At 47.3% G+C, this 16,148-nt stretch overlaps 1 protein-coding gene across 6 annotated transcripts in view; it reads left to right on the plus strand.

The window, feature by feature from the left end:
* Positions 1-15,255, plus strand: part of kiaa0930 — a 62,522-nt gene extending 47,267 nt beyond the window's left edge. For 3 of the 6 annotated variants that reach the window (XM_078416861.1, XM_078416863.1, XM_078416865.1), the window contains 3 exons: positions 1,525-1,699; positions 4,348-4,503; positions 8,700-15,254. In XM_078416861.1, coding sequence (XP_078272987.1) covers positions 1,525-1,699; positions 4,348-4,503; positions 8,700-8,740 — 372 coding nt within the window. In that variant the 3' untranslated portion in view covers positions 8,741-15,254. Of the gene's footprint in view, positions 1-1,524; positions 1,700-4,347; positions 4,504-8,699 lie in introns of all 6 variants that reach the window. The other 3 variants (XM_078416862.1, XM_078416860.1, XM_078416866.1) reach the window with 3 other exon arrangements.
* Positions 15,256-16,148: the final 893 nt, after the last annotated feature.

The following is a 16,148-nucleotide window of genomic DNA, read 5'->3' on the forward strand; positions in this document are numbered from 1 at the left end:
GTTTATAAAACTATGAGAAGCACAGATACGGTAGACAGTCAGAACCTTTTTACCCCCAAGGTGGACATGTCAACGATTAGAGGACATGGCATTAACGGAAGAGGGGCAAGGTTTAAAGGAAACGTTTGGAGCAGTTTCATTCACAGAGTGACGAGTGTCTGGAGCACGCTGCCAGGGGTGGTGGAGAGGCAGATACCATAGTGGCGTTGAAGAGGGCTTTTGGATGAGCACATGGATATGCAGGGAACAGAGGGATATGGAATATGTGCACGGAGGGATATGGATTATGTGCACGGAGGGATATGGATTATGTGCAGGCAGGGCTGATTAGTTTAACTTGGCATCTTGTGTGGCACAGACATTGTGGGCCGAAGGGCCTGTTTCTGCGCTGTACTGTTCTATGTTCTGTTGACAAGGTGATGAGGAGAAAATTGGAACATATTTGCGTCAATTATTTGTGGCAGCAACAGCTCTCTTCATTTCATGGTGCAACAGCTCTCTTCATTTTATTCTGAGATCAAATATTTAACAAGTACTTATTCAATTTCACACCACATCTGGGACAGCAGAGTTGCTGCCTTCCAGAGCCAAATGCCCGAGTTCGATCCTGACTGCAGGTGCTGCTGTCTGTAAGGAGTTTGTACGTTCTCACTGTGACCATGTGGGTTTCCTCCGGGTGCTCTGGTTTCCCCCCACTTTCCAAAGACGTACAGGTTTGTAGCTTAATTGGCTTCGGTAAATTGTAAATTGTCCCTCGTGTGTGTAGGAAGTAAAGGTGTACAGGGTTATCGCTGGTCGGTGTGGACTCGGCGGGCCGAAGGGCCTGTTTCAGCGCTGTATCTAAACTAAAGTCCCTTTAACAAGATGCGCCATTTTAAGCAACACTGTGTTTATATAAAAATAAGTTATCCCAACTTATTTTAACACTTCCTTTGGAGACCATTTTACGTAGAATACCCCTCAACAAAATCCCAACAGAGTACATTGGCTTCTGTTAAATCTCCTCTGCTTTCTGTTCCAGTAGAAATAGTCCCAGAGTCATCTTTATCTCATAGTACAACTTCCCATTTCGGTACATCTGGCATTAATTCAGTGTAGTTTATTGTCACGTGTACCGAAGTATAGCGTGCTAACCATTCAGCGGAAAGACAATACATGATTACAATCGAGCCATTCACGGTGTACAGATCATGTGATAAAGCAGAATTGTCTACTCCGCCATTCAATCATGGCTGTTCTATCTCTCCCTCCTAACCCCACTCTCCCGCTTTCTCCCCATAACCCCCGACACCCGCACTAATCAAGAATCTATCTATCTCTGCCTTAAAAATATCCATTGACTTGGCCTCCACAGCCTTCTGTGGCAAAGAATTCCACAGATGGAGATTTAAGAGTGTGGAGCGATTGTAATGTGTGATTGTGGATCTGCTTCTTGCACATGGTCGCCTGGGTTGGGCGCCATCTTGGGGGTGTTGTTTGGTGGTGGTGACGATGTCTTTTTTTGTGGGGGGGGTTTGTTTGTAGGTGACGTCCTTCAGCACCCCTCCCACGCCGGAACGCAACAACCGCCCGTCCTTCTTCTCCCCCTCGCTCCGCCGAAAAACGCCAAAAAACAGGATGGCCGAGATGAAGAAGTCTCACTCGGCCAACGACAGCGAGGAGTTCTTCAGACATGGATCGGACAACGGGGACTCGGAAGGTGCGTCCTGCCCTCTTTGTGCGGCTCCTCCTGCTTGCTGTACGGGTGTCAGGGGTTATGGGGAGAAGGCAACAGAATGGGGTTAGGAGGGAGAGATAGATCGGCCATGATTGAGTGGCGGAGTAGACTTGATGGGCCGAATGGCCTAATTCTGCTCCTATTCCTTGTGACCTTAAACCGTGCGCCCCGCATTGAAGTGATCAATAGCCAAGAGTGTAATAAACATATAAGATTATTAAGGGGTTGGACACGTTAGAGGCAGGAAACATGTTCCCAATGTTGGGGGAGTCCAGAACAAGGGGCCACAGTTTAAGAATAAGGGGTAGGCCATTTAGAACTGAGATGAGGAAAAACTTTTTCAGTCAGAGAGTTGTGAATCTATGGAATTCTCTGCCTCAGAAGGCAGTGGAGGCCAATTCTCTGAATGCATTCAAGAGAGAGCTGGTTAGAGCTCTTAAGGATAGCGGAGTCAGGGGGTATGGGGAGAAGGCAGGAACGGGGTACTGATTAAGAATGATCAGCCATGATCACATTGGCTCAAAAGGCCGAATGGCCTCCTCCTGCACCTATTGTCTATTGTCATATGTCCCGAATCGGAAATTTAATCCTATTTTCGCAACAACGCGCTCAGATTTGTGCCTGGCACATGTTTGACTTGTGTGCTTTTTGGTTTCCGCGCTGCTTTTCAAAACGCACTGCTCTTCAAACGTGACCCCCTCCACACATTACGCCAGGTGCCATTACATCCTTTCCCCCTCTCCCTCCTCCACAAACCTTTGCCAACATCCCCCTGGCCTTGCAGCTTTGAAATTCCTCCCCTCTCTCCACCAAAGATTCTTCTAAAACCAAGCATCTTTAACGTTAGTTTCGTTTTAGTCGTAGGCACACAGCATGGAAACAGGCCCTTTGGCCCAACACGTCCCACCTACACTAGTCCTGTGTTCACCCCATATCCCTCTAAACCTGTCCTATCCATGTACTTGTCCAAATGTCTGTTAAATGTTGTGATAGTACATGCCTCAACTACCACCTCCGCCACCCTTTGTGTTTATAAAACAAAACAGGTTGCCCCTCAAGTTCCTATTAAATCTTTTCCCACTCACCTTAAACCTATGTCCTCTGGTTTTAGATTCCCCTACATTAAGTACATTTAGCTGATCTACACCTCAATAAGATCACCCGTCATCCTCCTGCGCTCCAAGATACAGCATGAAAATGGGCTCTTTGCCCCACCGAGTCCACGCCGACCATCGATCATCTTTTCGCACTAGTTCTATGTCGTCCGTCTTTCGCATCCACTGCCGACGCACTGTAATGAGTTCTCGACCCCTCCTTTACACTGAAGATATTCCCAAAATGCTGGAGTAACTCAGCGGGACAGGCAGCATCCCTGGAGAGAAGGAATGGGTGACGTTTTGGGTCAAGACCCTTCTTCAGACTGAAACAGCACCCATTCCTTCTGTCCAGAGATGCTGCCTGTCCCGCTGAGTTACTCCAGCATTTTGTGTCTGTCTTCAGTTCCTCCCTACACACTCCATTACACTCCTTGTTTGCCTGGTGTTTTCCTGGTACGTTTATGGAGAAGGGCTCTTTAGGGTTGTAGAGAGATCGCATCCGTACAAGTTCTTGGTCATGTTGGTTGCCAAGGCACACAGCGGGAAAAACACCTTTTAAATCCGCAGCAAACCACCCACTAATGGTTTGTAAGATCCTTTTGTTAAAGCTGCTAGTCAATGATGTAGCAATAATCTTATTAGTGGCTTTCTCATCTAAGCCCAGTGGCCTGATTCACTGCTCAAGGATAGAGAACATCACTGCTCAAGGATAGAGAACATCACTGCTCTGCTCACCTTCTGCGTATTCTACGTTGCTGTGTTTCATCCCCATCATGTTTCATTCCTCCTGACCCTTTATTTTGGATGATATAAAACATAGAACTGTACAGCACTGGAGCAGGCCCTTCAGCCCACAGTGTCCCTGCAGAACATGATTAAAGTTAAACTAAGCCTGCTGCTTGCACGGGATCCATATCCATCCATTGCCTGCATATCCATGTGCCTATCCAAACGTCTCTTCAATGCCACTATTGTACCTGCCTCCATCACCACCATTGGCAGTGCCTTCCTGGCACCCATCACTGCCTGTGTGTGTGCGACTGTGTCTGTGAAGGTCTGTGTGTGTGTGTGTGTGTGTCTGTGTGAGGGTCTTTGTGTATGACTGTCTGTCTCTGTGTGTGTCAGTCTGCCTGTGTGTGGTGGTCTCTGTGTTGACGGTCTGTGTGTGTGAGAGGGTCTCTATGTGTAACGATGTGTCTGTCTGTCTCTGTGTGACTGCATGCCCCTGCGTGTGTGTGCGGTGTGTCTGTGTGATACACTGGGTGCGGTTGTGAATGGGCTCCTGGTTACCATGTGTGTGTGTGTGTGTGTGTGTGCTACACTATCTGTCTGCGGGTGAGAATGGGCTCCAGGTTACCTGCTGAGCGTGTGTATGTGATACACTATCTGTGCTGTTGTGAAACGGCTCCTGGTTGCCTGCTGTTTGTCTGTGTCTGTGTCTGTCTGTCTGTGTGTCTGTCTCTTGGTTACCTGCTGTGTGTGTGTGTGTGTGTCTGTGTCTCTCCCGTTTACCTGCTGTGTGTGTGTTTGCAGGCATGCACGGCGTGTCTAACCTGCGATCTCGCTCGTTGTCGGGGACCGGGAGATCCTTGGTTGGGTCCTGGCTAAAGCTAAACCGAACAGATGAAAATTTTCTACTCTATGCACACCTCACCTATGTCACGTTACCAATGCATCGCATTACAACAGGTAAGTCTCACGGCAGGATGGCAGACATCCCACCAGCTTAGTTTAGAGATACATCGCGGAAACAGGACCTTCATCCCACCGAGTCCGCACCGACCAGCGATCCCCGCACACTAACACTATCCTACATGCACTAGGGACAATTTACATTTATAGCGAACCCAATTAACCTACAAATGTCTACGCCTTTGGAGCGCGGGAGGAAACTGAAGATTTGGGAGAAAATCCACGCAGGTCACAGGGAGAACGTACAAACTCCTTACAGACAGCGCTCGTAGTCAGGATCGAACCTGGGTCCCTGGCACCGTAAGGCAGCAGCTCTACCGCTGTGCCACCGTGACCGCCCATGGTGTACCGCACTCTAATGGCATCGCCAAAGGAAGTGCACCATTAATGGACGGCTGATGAAGAGGGGGGGGTGGGGGGGGGGGGGTAATGGACAGCTGATGAAGAGGCGCAGCGTGGTGGGGGGGTAATGGATGGCTGATGGAGGCGCGGGGTGGGGGGGGTAATGGACGGCTGATGAAGAGGCACAGCGTGGTGGGGGGGGTAATGGACAGCTGATGAAGAGGCACAGCGTGGTGGGGGGGGTAATGGACGGTAAAAGAGCTGTCTTTGGCTCTTAATTGAGGAAAATATTTGTGACGTGATTAATAAAAGTCGTGCTCTTGCCTCGTATCAAGGTACATAATGTCTTGCTTCGTTGTAAAAAGAGTGGCGCAGCAGTAGAGTTGCTGCCTTACAGCGCCGGAGACCCGGGTTCGATCCTTGCTACGGGTGCCGTCTGCACGGGGCTTGTACGTTCTCTCTCTGACCCCCCCCCCCCCCCCCAGGCGCTCCGGTTTCCTCCCACGCTCCAAAGACGTTTGGGGTTGAAGGCTAACTGGCTTTGGTAAAGACTGTAAATTGTCCCTCGTGTGTGTGGGATAGTGCCAGTGTGCGGGGATCGCTGGTCGGCACGGGCACGCTGGGCCGAAGGGCCTGTTTCCACAGTGTATCTCTAAACTAAACTAAACCAGGCCTGGAATGCGCGTGTGATGTGGTAAACCTGGATGCGAGAGATTTGAGCTGGAAATTTCAGAGTATTTATTTGCAGGCAACAGAGAAGGAACAACAAAATGCAACAAAAAAAAAACTTTCAGTTGAATTTTAAATTTGTGTCATAAGTTGCATTAATCACTCAAATTCTCTTAGAGTCAATCTGGCAAGATCACTAATTAAATGTTTTGTTTAAACACTTCCTTGAAGGCACAGGTGCCTGGAAATTTAAAGAGTTCTTTAAATATCAAATTATTCAAGTTTGATTTATGAAATCGCCCCTTTCCATTTTCTTTTTCTTTTCAATTGTAAATGGGTTATTACATTCCCGCCACTCAACAATTCATGAGTAATTCATTAATTGCTAATGAATAAATCTCAAGAACGCAGAACAGTGCCGCACAGTAACAGGCCCTTCAGCCTGCCATGCCCCTACCAAACATACTATCTCCTCTCCCAACAAGTGACCCATCTCCCCCCGTTCCCTGCATGTCCAGGTGCCTACCTAAAAGCTTCTTAAACGCCACTATCGTAGCTACCTCCACCATCATCCCTGGCAGTGCATTCCAGGCAACCGCCACACTATTTTTATCGAAACGTATAAGATTGTTAAGGGGTTGGACACATTAGAGGCAGGAAACATGTTCCCAATGTTGGGGGAGTCCAGAACCAGGGGCCACAGTTTAAGAATAAGGGGTAGGCCATTTAGAACAGAGATGAGGAAAAACCTTTTCAGTCAGAGAGTTGTGAATCTGTGGAATTCTCTGCCTCAGAGGGCAGTGGAGGCCAATTCTCTGAATACATTCAAGAGAGAGCTAGATAGAGCTCTTAAGGATAGCGGCGTCAGGGGGTATGGGGAGAAGGCAGGAACGGGGTACTGATTGAGAATGATCAGCCATGATCACATTGAATGGCGGTGCTGGCTCGAAGGGCTGAATAGCCTCCTCCTGCACCTATTGTCTATTGTCTATTTTTAAAAAGACCTCCCCCTCACATCTCCCCGAAACTTTGCCCCTCTCGCCTTCGAGCGATGTCCTCTAGTCTTGGACATTTCCAGCCTTTGGAGAAAAGTTCCTCCCATATAGAAGACCCGATAGAAGTAAATACAAAACTATCGGGTCTCCCCCTGCCCCTAAGGGTGTTTCCACTAGCGGGAGAGTCTGGGACTAGAGGTCGTAGCCTCAGAATTAAAGGACGTTCTTTTAGGAAGGAGATGAGAAATTTCTTTCGTCAGAGGGTGGTGAATCTGTGGAATTCTTTGCCACAGAAGGGAGTGTAGGCCAAGTCAGTCGATATTTTTAAGGCAGAGATGGATAGATTCTTGATTAGTACGGGTGTCAGGGGTTATGGGGAGAAGTCAGGTGAATGGGGTTAGGAGAGTGGGACATATCAGCCATGATTGAATGGCGGAGTTGACTAGATGGGCCGAATGGCCTAATTCTGCTACTGTTCCTTATGACCAACCCCCCTGATAACCCCAACCTCCACGCTCCAGAGAAAACAATCCAAATTTGTCCAAAAGGACACAGGTGCTGGGGTCAGCACACAGCGGGTCAGGCAGCATCTCTGGAGAACATGATAGTGGACAATTTGGGTCGGGGCCCTACTTCTGACGGATTGTAGAGGGTGGGAATGAAAGCTGGTTACGATGAGGGGCAGGGTAACAGGTGGACACAGGCAAGGAGGGGGGATTTGATAACATTGTGCACCAGATTTTGGCGATCCCAGTAATTCCATAATCTTTTTCCAAACCCATTATCTAAAATGGCTTGCTGCAAATTAACTAAATTACAATAGGATTATATTTCTAAAGCCGGTAATTATCAGCCCTCATTAAATGCGCTGGGTAATTTCATGTACACTGAATTAAATTCCCATGGACTTTTCTCTCTCTCATCGTTTCAGCCCACTGAGTCCGCGCCGACCAGCGATCACCCCGTACACGAGCACTATTCTACGCACTGGGGACAATTCACAATTCTTACCGAAGCCGATTAGCCTACAAACCTGCACGTGTTTGCAGTGTGGGAGGGAACCGGAGCACCCGGAGAAAACCCACGCAGGTCACGGGGAGAACGTGCAAACTCCACCACACAGACAGCGCCCGTAGTCGGGATCGAACCCGGGTCTCTGGCGCTGTGAGGCAGATCTGAAGAAGGGTCTCGATCTAAAACGTCACCCATTCCTTCTATCCAGAGATGCTGTCTGTCCCCCCCCCCCCCCCCCCCCCCCCCCCCACTGAGTTACCTCAGCCTTTGTGCCTATCCTCGGTGTCAACCAGCGAGTTGAGTACAGGAGCAAAGAGGTCCTTCTGCAGTTGTACAGGGCCCTAGTGAGACCGCACCTGGAGTACTGTGTGCAGTTGTACAGGGCCCTGGTGAGACCGCACCTGGAGTACTGTGTGCAGTTGTACAGGGCCCTAGTGAGACCGCACCTGGAGTACTGGGTGCAGTTTTGTTCTCCAAATGTGAGGAAGGATATTCTTGCTATTAAGGGCGTGCAGCGTAGGTTTACTAGGTTAATTCCCGGAATGGCGGGACTGTCATATGTTGAAAGACTGGAGCGACTAGGCTTGTATACACTGGAATTTAGAAGGATGAGAGGAGATCTTATCGAAACGTATAAGATTATGAAGGGGTTGGACACGTTAGAGGCAGGAAACATGTTCCCAATGTTGGGGGAGTCCAGAACAAGGGGCCACAGTTTAAGAATAAGGGGTAGGCCATTTAGAACTGAGATGAGGAAAAACTTTTTCAGTCAGAGAGTTGTGAATCTGTGGAATTCACTACCTCAGAAGGCAGTGGAGGCAAATTCTCTGAATGCATTCAAGAGAGAGCTAGATAGAGCTCTTAAGGATAGCGGAGTCAGGGGGTATGGGGAGAAGGCAGGAACGGGGTACTGTTTGAGAATGATCAGCCATGATCACATTGAATGGTGGTGCTGGCTCGAAGGGCCGAATGGCCTCCTCCTGCACCTATTGTCTAATATCTGCAGTTCATTCCTACACTGATCGCTGGTCGGCATGGACTCGGTGGGGCAAAGGGCCTGTTTCCGCGCTGTATCTCTATAAAGTTTCAAGTAAAGTCCAAAGAGTATTCAACTAAATATCATGGCACCTCTTTCTTTCTCTCTCTCCCTCCCTCCCTCCCTCTCTCTTGCAGACATTTTAGAAATCCGTCAGAAACCAATCCTGATGACATAGCAGAGGAGAAGGCGCTGTCTGACAAGCCCGCAGCCAAGTGCCTGATTGCGAACTGGATTCTTGACGACACCGTCTCCTGGTGTTGGGATGGAAGGGAAGTTTATCAGAATACCAGCTCATCCAAGTGCCTCCTCCACTTGCCCGAGGGGTCTCTCCAGTGCTCATTCTGCGTCACCAGAGTCCAAGTTCGGAGCTGGCCCTAGATCAGCGACGAGAATGACCCAACACACGATCCTTCGCCAACCGTCTCTGGAGACAAAGCTGCTTTGGAACCAACACCGCCAGGAAAGGAGAACAAAGAAAAAATTACTTGCTGGAATTTATATTAAACAATACAAATAGACATTAAATTAACTCTTAAAGGAGCTACGATCAATAGGTAGAGGACATTTTTCTTCCTGTATCCTAATCTTTGTCAAAGCACCGTTTGAATAGTGTGCTTGAATCGGTAGTGTTGTAAGGTAACACTTGATTTTTTTAATATATATATATATCAATGGGGGAGAGGAGAGGTGACAAAAGGTGTGGAACCATTGTGACCATGCAGTGTTAGCATTTTTTGCAGAGTCTTTGCATCAACAGGGTTTGTTAGGGAGCGGGTGAAGTGGCCACCTTATTTTCACAGCACCAGACACCCGGGTTCGATCCTGACCACGGGTGCTGTCTGTACGGAGTTTGTACGTTCTCCCCGTGACCTGCGTGGGTTTTCTCCGGGTGCTCCGGTTTCCTCCCACACTCCAAAGACGTCCAGGTTTGTAGGTTAATTGGCTTGGTAAAACTTGTAAATCGTCCCTAGTGTGTGTAGGATAGTGTTAGCGTGCGGGGTTTGCTGGCCGGCGCGGACTCGGTGGGTCGAAGGGCCTGTTTCCACGCTGCATCTCCAAACTAAAATAAACTACAGTGAGGTTTCTTTGTGCTGTGGGAGCTCAGCAGTACTTCTGTAGGTCATCCTAGTAGCAACCTTTAGATCTTGAGACCCTTTAACACAAACTGGCCCCAAGGCTCAGTGAATGTTGGTGAGAAGAAAAGGGAATCTTGCTCAACTTCAGTTGAAGCCTTTGTACATTTATATCTGGGGACTTCTTTCAAGTTGTCCCTAACTTGGTGAAGCACAACTGGAATATGGGAGTGGCAGCTATTTAGGAATCGTTCTCCAGACCCTGATGAGTCCCAGGTCTCATCTTATTTTGGGAACCCCACCATTTCCAGCTTCCAGGAAGCATGGCTGGCGGCCATTTTGATTTTGCTCCTTCCTCTTCCCTTCATCATCAGCCACCCCTTTCCCCAAGTCATTCTATTTCATTTAAACATTGAAAATATTTGCATCGCACTTTTCTGCCGCATTCCTTAAAGACCGGGGAACAGATCATAAGAGGTAGGAGCAGAATTAGGCCATTCAGCCTATCAAGTCAACTCCGCCATTCAATCATGGCTGATCGATCTCCCCCCTCCTGACCCCATTCTCCTGCCTTCTCCCCAGAACGCCTGACAGAATAGAACACGGCTCCAAAATCGTGGTGATTTGTTTTGAAAAAGGAAAATTAAAGAGTGCAATAACCATTGCTTCTATTTCACAAAACACTGAGGTCTTTGGAGGAACAAATGAACTTTTAACTTTTATTAGCAGACTGACTTTAACCTGTAGCCATTGTTTTTTGATACCTCTGAATGCACTGCTGAAAGTGAACCTCCAATGTAAAATGGAGGCAGAATGAGTGAACCACTGACATTGGATCCAATCCGGTCCTCTCTCACCTTCCGATGGTAAACTTGGTGGGAACGCAGGTAGAACAGGAACAGAAACAGCAAAACGACACTAACTCCCACACGTTTGTATTAAGTAAGGATCCCATTGGGGAATATTCAATGTGCCACTAAACAACTGAATTGAATATCTGATATTTTGTTTATTTCTCTTTTAAAAAGAGACAGCATTGTGATGATGGCGATACTTTATTGTCACTTGTACCTCGCTAGGTGCAGTGAAATTCTCAGTTTCTGCACACAAAGTGCGCAAAAGAGTCCCCACAAAGACGCGGACAAAGTTACGAAAAGTACTCATCCTTTCTTTGTATTAAGGTCATAAGGAATAGGAGTAGAATTAGGCCATTCGGCCCATCAAGTCTACTCCGTCATTCAATCATGGCTGATCTATCCCTCCCTCCTAACCCCATTCTCCTGGCTTCTCCCCACAACCCCTGACACCCGTACTAATCAGGAATCTATCTATCTCTGCCTTCAAAATATACACTGACTTGGCCTCCACGGCCTTCTGTGGCAAAGAATTCCACAGATTCACCACCCTCTGAGAAATTTCTCCTCATCTCCTTCCTAAAAGAACGTCCTTCTTCTAAGTCTTCCTCTCCCCCCTTCACCGTGTCGGGACTCCCTTAGTTCTCAGCATCCCCCCACGCCAGGTCCCTCTTAGCTGTGTGCTGTATATTGTCATTTAGTTAGCTTAAAAGCTTTATTATTTTTTCCTGCCAATAGCGATGAGTGTTCAATTCGCCAATCATTTGGAGCACCGGCCACGTGCTTTAGAAACATAGAAAATAGGTGCAGGAGGAGGGCATTCGGCCCTTCGAGCCAGCACCACCATTCAATATGATCATGGCTGATCATCCAAAATCAGTACCCCGTTCCTGCTTTTTCCCCATATCCCTTGATTCCGTTAGCCCTAAGAGCTAAATCTAATTCTCCCTTGAAAACATCCAGTGAATTGGCCTCCATTGCCTTCTGTGGTAGAGAATTCCACAGATTTACAACTCTTTGGGTGAAAATGTTTTTCCTCGTCTCAGACCTAAATGGCCTATCCCTTATTCTTAAACTGTGACCCCTGGTTCTGGACTCCCCCAACATCGGGAACATTTTTCCTGCATCCAGCCCGTCCAATCCCTTAAGAATTTTATATGTTTCTATAAGATCCCCTCTCATCCGTCTAAATTCCATTGAATACAAGCCCAGTTGACCCATTCTTTCATCGTATTTCAGTCCCACCATTCTGGGAACTATCCTGGCGAATCTGCGCTGCACTCCCTCAATAGCAAAGAGATGACAGGATCAATGCTGTAACAGAAGGAACACGAGGTTGCTTTTCTTCGGGAAGGGGCAAGGAAAGGAGCCGCCCATGCAGAGTGGCTGAATGCCAGAATCATTGGTTCATTATCCATCTTTGCTGGAGAGAGCTCTGTAATAATAGGAAAAAAAATGCTTGACTTTAAAAAATATATATATGGCCGGCCAAATATATTTAGCTCTGATCAGGAGACTGAGTCGATGAAGTGCAGCCAAAACTTCCTTTATTGATTATTCTGGCAGTCAGTCACTTAGCAGTGAATCAGATGCGAAGAAACAACGTCAGGTTGAACAGTGATAGAACGCACTTTTTACACATGAATGTTATTGAACATGGATGCCCTTGCATGCTTTGCCATCTGATTTGTTGAGCAGCACAGCGTTTTACCGAGGTATCCCTTTGACAGAAGCGTCCATGTTTCTTTTTTCCCCAATATTGCCGATTTTCTAACAGCGCAGCGCGAGATTGTGGTGGGAGTTGCTTGTCAATAATCGTCTGTGTTGTCAGTTTGCTTTGGTGCATTCAGTGGTAATCGATGGCAGCTCACATTGTGGAGATGAGGGAAGCCCATGCAAAGTCCAGTGGCCCAAGCAAATAAATAAGATAGATCTGGCTCTGCGTTCCTCGTCTCCACAACACTACGAGATGGGGTGAAGGTCTGGATGTGATTATCTCAGTACGTTTTCTATGAATGACGTTTTCTGAATTGGAGAAATATGGCCGCCAAAGAAAATCTCTGTGGCTCAAACCACTCAGTGAAGGAGGTCTTCAAAGGGGTTGGCCAACTTTGGGAAGAAGGGACTCTGTCTTTTCTTTTTCTTAACTTGGCTTGTGTATCATGAAAAGTGATGGAAGTTCATATAAGTTAAGTTCTAAGCGCAGAATTAGGCCATTCGGCCCATCAAGTCTACTCCCCCATTCAATCTTGGCTGATCTATCTCTGGACCCCATTCTCCAGCCTTCCCGCCTTAACCCCTGACACCCGCACTAAACTGGGCAAATCTTTACTTGCCATTTTCTTCCTCGGCGGAGAATCCTGCAAAACAAAATGTGCATGCATGATTGCCCTTGATTAAACCATTGTCTACAACCCGCAATGCCTCCTGCTCATCAGGGTAGTTACGCTACAACATTTCATACAACTCTTCTTTCTTCACTAGTCTTCCTGTTACTCAAATGTTTCCAGAATTATTTTTTTTTTCGTGCTAACAATATTTTACGGGAATTAACCCGAAAGCAGGAAATGGGTGGGCCAGCCGGTCTGTGTGTGTAAAACAGCCGTTTACATAGAGCTCTGGGCTTTTGCGGCAAACTGCCACTAGATACCTCAAGAAATATACTGTTTCACTAGCCGGGTTCATAAGTTCTAGGAGCAGAATACGGCCATTCGGCCCATCAAGTCTACTCCACCATTCAATCATGGCTGATCTGTCTTCCCCTCTCAACCCCATTCTCCTGCCTTCTCCCCATAACCCCTGACACCCGCACTAATCAAGAAAACCAGTCAATTTGTACTGATAAATGTGATTGATACCATATCATTGTCTGTCTGAATTCACTGCCAGTGTGGTAACAATATCTACTCGTATGTTAACTCTGGTGTGCCGGTGAGAGCACGAAACTGCAGGTTATAGAATGAAAGACAGACACAAAATACTGGAGTAGGTTAGCAGGAAAGGCAATCTGACCCACTGAGTTACTCCAGCATTTTGTGTCTGTCTTCGATTTAAAGCAGCATCTGCAGTTCCTTCCTACACACTTCCAGCATTAACTGCAGTTTGCAAATGTCCCAGTTTGTGATCACAAGACACTTGGCAGCAGTCTGTGGAGGAATGTGACCCATATCTAAGCACAGTGAAAAGTCGTGTGAGATTTGTGTTGAGCTTCCGATCAAAGTACTTTGAAAAGGTTTCCTGCCAATTCCCCCACCCCTGGAGTAACCAGTGGTGTGCACTCCCGTCCACATTTCCACTAATTAGGAAATGGATACAAAATGCTGGAGTAACTCAGCGGGACAGGCAGCATCTCTGGAGCGAAGGAATGGGTGACGTTTCGGGGTCGAGACCCTTTTTCAGACTTCAAGTAAAGTCTGAAGAAGACTTTACTTGAACAAGATTCCAAACTGACAATAAGTCTAATCTAGTTTCAGTCAGTCAGCTATTCTACCTTTGTGTTAAGACCAACTTTTTATAGATTATTTTAAAGTTACTTCATTTGTCTGTAATAGATGATTCAGTAATAGCTCGTTCAAGGAGCTGTCTCGGGGGGCGTGTGCTCTCCTAGATACACAGCAAGGAATAGCTCCATGAGTGAGTGGGACGTTTCAAACCTCACACAGGGCAGTGTATTATTTGGCGTCACGGTGGCGGCAGAGACCCCCGGTTCGATCCCAGCTTCGGGTGCTGTCCGTGTGGAGTTTGCACTCCTCTCCCCGTGACCGCGTGGAGTTGCTCCGGTTTCCTCCCACATCCCAAAGACGTGCGGGTTTGCAGGTCTTATTGGCCATCTGTAAATTGTCGCTGGTGGGTAAGGTGTGGATGAGAAAGTGGGATAACACAGAACTGTGGGGAGTGGGTGATCGGTGGTCGGCATGGACTCAGTGGGCCGAAGGGCCTGTTTCCATGCTGTAGCTCTGAAACTGTGGCGATTGTGATTCTTCCCCTCTTGGGACGGCTGGAATCCCACCTATTCCTGCATCTGTGCAACTTACAACTCCCCAATCTGTTGTCTCCTCGTTTCTTCGAATCTTTTTTATAGTTCCGAACAAGTGAAAACTTGCGCTTCCTTCCAGCCCTCCCAATCATCTTATCGTTCACCTACTCCCCATGTTCAGCTGTGTAAAAGGACAGGCACAGTGCGATGCTACCTAAATAATGTCAAGGCCAAAAGCAATGTGTTTAACACAGGCCAATTATTGGTGTCAAGTTGGCTTCAGTCTTGTATGTAAATATATTATTAAAGGTCCTGATGCTTCATAACAATTTAATAAACAATTGGATAAACTTATTATCAGTCTGTTGTATGATGTCAATCAATGGGCGAGAGTGGAAGATTGATGCATTCGAGCGGGCACCTCATTCATGAGCACAAACTCCGCATTTTAAGGATTTTTATTTTCTCTGCAGCATCGTTGGCTGAAGCGAATGAATAGGTTAACCTATGATGAGCATTAGTTGGCACTGGGCCTGTACTTGCTGGAGTTTAGAAGAACGAGTGGGAACCTCATTGAAACGTACAGAATAGTGAAAGGCTTGGATAGAGTGGATGTGGAGAGGATGTTTCCACTAGTGGGAGAGCCTAGGACTAGAGGTCAGAGCCTCAGTATTAAAGGACGTTCTTTTAGGAAGGAGATGTCTGAAGAAGGGTCTCGGCCTTCTCTCCTAGATGTTGCCTGACCTGCTGAGTTACTCCAGCATTTTGTGATACCTTTGATTTGCCAGCATCTGCAGTTATTTTCCTACACAGGAGAAATTTATTTAGTCAGAGAGTGGTGAATCTGTGGAATTCATTGCCACAGAAGGCTGTGGAGGCCTTGTCAGTGGATATTTTTAAGGCAGAGATAGATAGATTCTTGATTAGTACGGGTGTCAGAGGTTACGGGGAGAAGGCAGGAGAATAGGGTTAGGTGGGAGAGATAGATCAGCCATGATTGAATGGCAGAGTAGACTTGATGGGGTGAATGGCCTAATTCTACTCCTATCATTTATGACCTTATGACCAAACCCCTCACCCCCAACCACCCATCCTCCACACTCCAGCGGAAACAATCCAAGTTTGTCCAAAAGGACACAAAGTGTGATGGAAGATGGGCATGGCTGGGTCTTTTTAACACGTAGGGTGGTAGGTGCCTGGAATATACTGCCAGGGGTGGTGGTGGTGGACCCACATGTGGTAGTGGCGCTGAACAGCTATTTGGATATGCACATGTATATTATGGAGTGATATAGATCATGTGCAGGCAGAGGAGGTTAGTTTAATTTGGCATCATGTTCAGCACGGGCATTGTGGGACCAAGGATCAGTTCCTGTGCTGTACTGCTGTTTCATACCCAAAATATCATGGCCCAGTTTCACTTTTCTCTCCTGTGCCTCCTTGCACTGCAGATGGACACAGTGCACAGACCTTTCTGTCCTGGATCTCCTCCATTGTCAGAGTGAGGCTAAACGCAAATTGGAGGAACAGCATCTCATATTTTGCTTGGGCAGCTTCCAGCCCAGTGGTATGAATATTGATTTCTCTCACTTCAAGTAGCCCCGGCATTCCCTCTCTCTCTCCATCCCTCCCCCACCCAAGTCGCACCAGCTTCTCATTTTCACCCCAGAAACAGCTAAC

The sequence above is a fragment of the Rhinoraja longicauda genome, chromosome 20 (assembly GCF_053455715.1).
Source record: "Rhinoraja longicauda isolate Sanriku21f chromosome 20, sRhiLon1.1, whole genome shotgun sequence".
In the NCBI taxonomy this organism is placed as follows: domain Eukaryota; kingdom Metazoa; phylum Chordata; class Chondrichthyes; order Rajiformes; family Arhynchobatidae; genus Rhinoraja; species Rhinoraja longicauda.